The sequence below is a fragment of the Cyprinodon variegatus genome, unplaced genomic scaffold (genome assembly GCF_000732505.1).
Source record: "Cyprinodon variegatus isolate N-32 unplaced genomic scaffold, C_variegatus-1.0 Scaffold1904, whole genome shotgun sequence".
NCBI lineage: Eukaryota > Metazoa > Chordata > Actinopteri > Cyprinodontiformes > Cyprinodontidae > Cyprinodon > Cyprinodon variegatus.
In genome coordinates this window covers 65,440-67,743 of record NW_015152357.1, presented here as the reverse complement: position 1 = coordinate 67,743, position 2,304 = coordinate 65,440, and the positions used below count along the sequence as shown (strand labels likewise).

Sequence of the window (2,304 nt, the reverse complement as noted above, 5' to 3'; positions counted from 1 at the left end):
GCTGTGTGTGAATCAATGAAAAATAAAATGATAATGAAAGATTAGCATCCTCAGTTAGCCTAATTTCTGAGGTATAGCTTTTACCTTTAAGAAATCAGCAATTCTTCAATTACTCACTGCACGTTTTAGAAATAAACCATCAATTGACGTATTTTATACCCTTTTAAACATATTTCTAATGTGTTCTGATTAAAAGTGTGCTTTTTTGTTTGTAAACATGGATGTTTTTTCAGTTGGTGTCTAAATTAACTGCTGCTTATCTGTTCTTTCCAAGCTGGACAATCCCGATGAGCAGGCAGCGCAAATAAGAAGAGAACTGGATGGACGGCTGCAGATGGCAGATCATATCGCTCGGGTAAAAAGAAAAGACTAATGGACATTTTTAAAGATGTTCCTGTAAAATGACGTCATAGTTTGACTATAAGAATTATCTTTAGAAGAAATGTTTGTTCTATATATTTTTTCTGTTTGTAACTAACTTGCTTGTTTTACTATAATTTAAATATTCAATTACTATTTTCTGTGAAAGTTTAATAGCAAAATCAGCTATTTGTATGAATGATGATTCTAACAATATTTCAAAGCCCTCGTCAGGGACAGTTTATCTGTAATTAGTAATTAAAGGAAAAACTATAAAACAGAAAAAAAACTATATGATTTTCTAAAGAAGCACATTTTTAACTTAAACAGGGGGAGAGAGTGAGGTTTTTGAATTTCTGGCAGGTTGAGTCGAGGTTTGAAGGACCCAAATGCAGACATGGAAGCTTAGGTGGTTTCTTGCAGGTTTAATATCCAAAGGGGCAACAGCAGCAAACGTCAACAAACAAAATAACCCCTCATGAGGATGAAAAATGATGATGACCAGCAAACAGTGAGGTAAAAGGAGGTGTATAAACGGGTGACTAAACAAAGACCAGGCTAATCAGCAGAATGGGAGCAGGTGTTGGCAGAAGAATCAAGAAGTGAGCTAGGGGAAGGATACTGACACAAGAGGGCAGCAGAGGGTGAACTAGAAACACATTAGACCTCAAATACAACCAGAAAATGACTAAAATAAAACAACATGGAATTAAAACCAATGAAAACCCAAAAAGAAAACTTAAACAGAACAAAATCATGACAGGGAGGGAGTTCTGTTTTTGTGAAGCAGGGAAGCAAAAGCTTTACTATGAAGATGACCTCAGAGGGGGAGGCAACAAGTAGGAGATCTGACACATAAGAGGCAAGGCTGGGAAGGACTGAATGTGTTTAGGATAACTTTTAATTCTATTTTACATTAAACCGGAAACCAGTGCAGCAATTGGAGGGATTGGAGGCAGAGATGAAATAGGAACGAGCTGGGGAGAGGGGTGAGGGAGGGCGGCAGTGGAGGAGTGATATTACTCAAGTGAACTTGAAATGATGGTGTGGGTTTGTTTTTATTACTGACTCATTAATTTGTTTTCCTTCTCTAAAATTGAACATGTGCTACTCCAGTTTTAAACATTAAAATGCTGAAAAACTGGAAAAATAGAGTGAAGCCAAACAAGGTAGAAGAAGATATGATGACGATAGGAAATCTTCAATTCACAGAGGCGGGACGTGGATGCTTTAGATCAAACAGGATGCAGCTCATTTCAGCTGGATGATTAAACTGTTCATCTCCTGTTTCGTTAAGCTTGGAGAAAGGTTTCCGAGGTTCGTTTCCAGAGAGATGGAGGCCATGTACATCGAGGAGCTGCGATCGTCCGTCAATCTGCTGATGGCAAACCTGGAGAGCATGCCCGTGTCCAAGGGGGGCGAGTTCAAGCTGCAGAAGCTGAAACGTGGACACAACACCTCTATTATGGACATGGGTCAGGAGGATGAAAACCTGCTCTCAAAGTCTGATGTTGTCTTGTCCTTCACCCTGGAGGTAAGAAATTTCCCAAAAGACAAAATCTCTAAAAACCAGCATTATATAAGAAATATATAATAACGGATAAAATGCATGTTCTAATGACTTTAAAATGCATTTACCCGATTTCTTCTCAGTCATATCTGAAGTTGATCTTAATAGGTTTGTTTGTTTAGATTGTGTAAAATCATAATGTTCAGAATCAGAAAGTAAATCAATCAGTCAACTGTTATTTCTGAAGTTTGTTATCACAACCAAAGCAGCTCAAGGGGCAAAGGGATGTACAAAACAATATATATACTATGGAAGCTCATTGGTAGAATTCCCTTATGACAGAAATAAGGCCACGATTCACACCATCTATCATCCAGAGGGGGGGAACATTTATTTACAAAACCGAATTCATACAGCTGTCTTAAACACTTCAT

At 37.8% G+C, this 2,304-nt stretch overlaps 1 protein-coding gene across 1 annotated transcript in view; it reads left to right on the top strand.

Annotated features, from left to right (window-relative positions):
• Positions 1-274: 274 nt before the first annotated feature.
• LOC107104830 (calcium-dependent secretion activator 1-like) overlaps positions 275-2,304 on the top strand; it is a gene marked incomplete at both ends in the record, with an annotated part of 35,766 nt that continues 33,736 nt past the window's right edge. Inside the window, 2 exons of the mRNA XM_015404941.1 lie at positions 275-355; positions 1,658-1,894. Coding sequence (XP_015260427.1) covers positions 275-355; positions 1,658-1,894 — 318 coding nt within the window. The remainder of the gene's footprint in view (positions 356-1,657; positions 1,895-2,304) is intronic.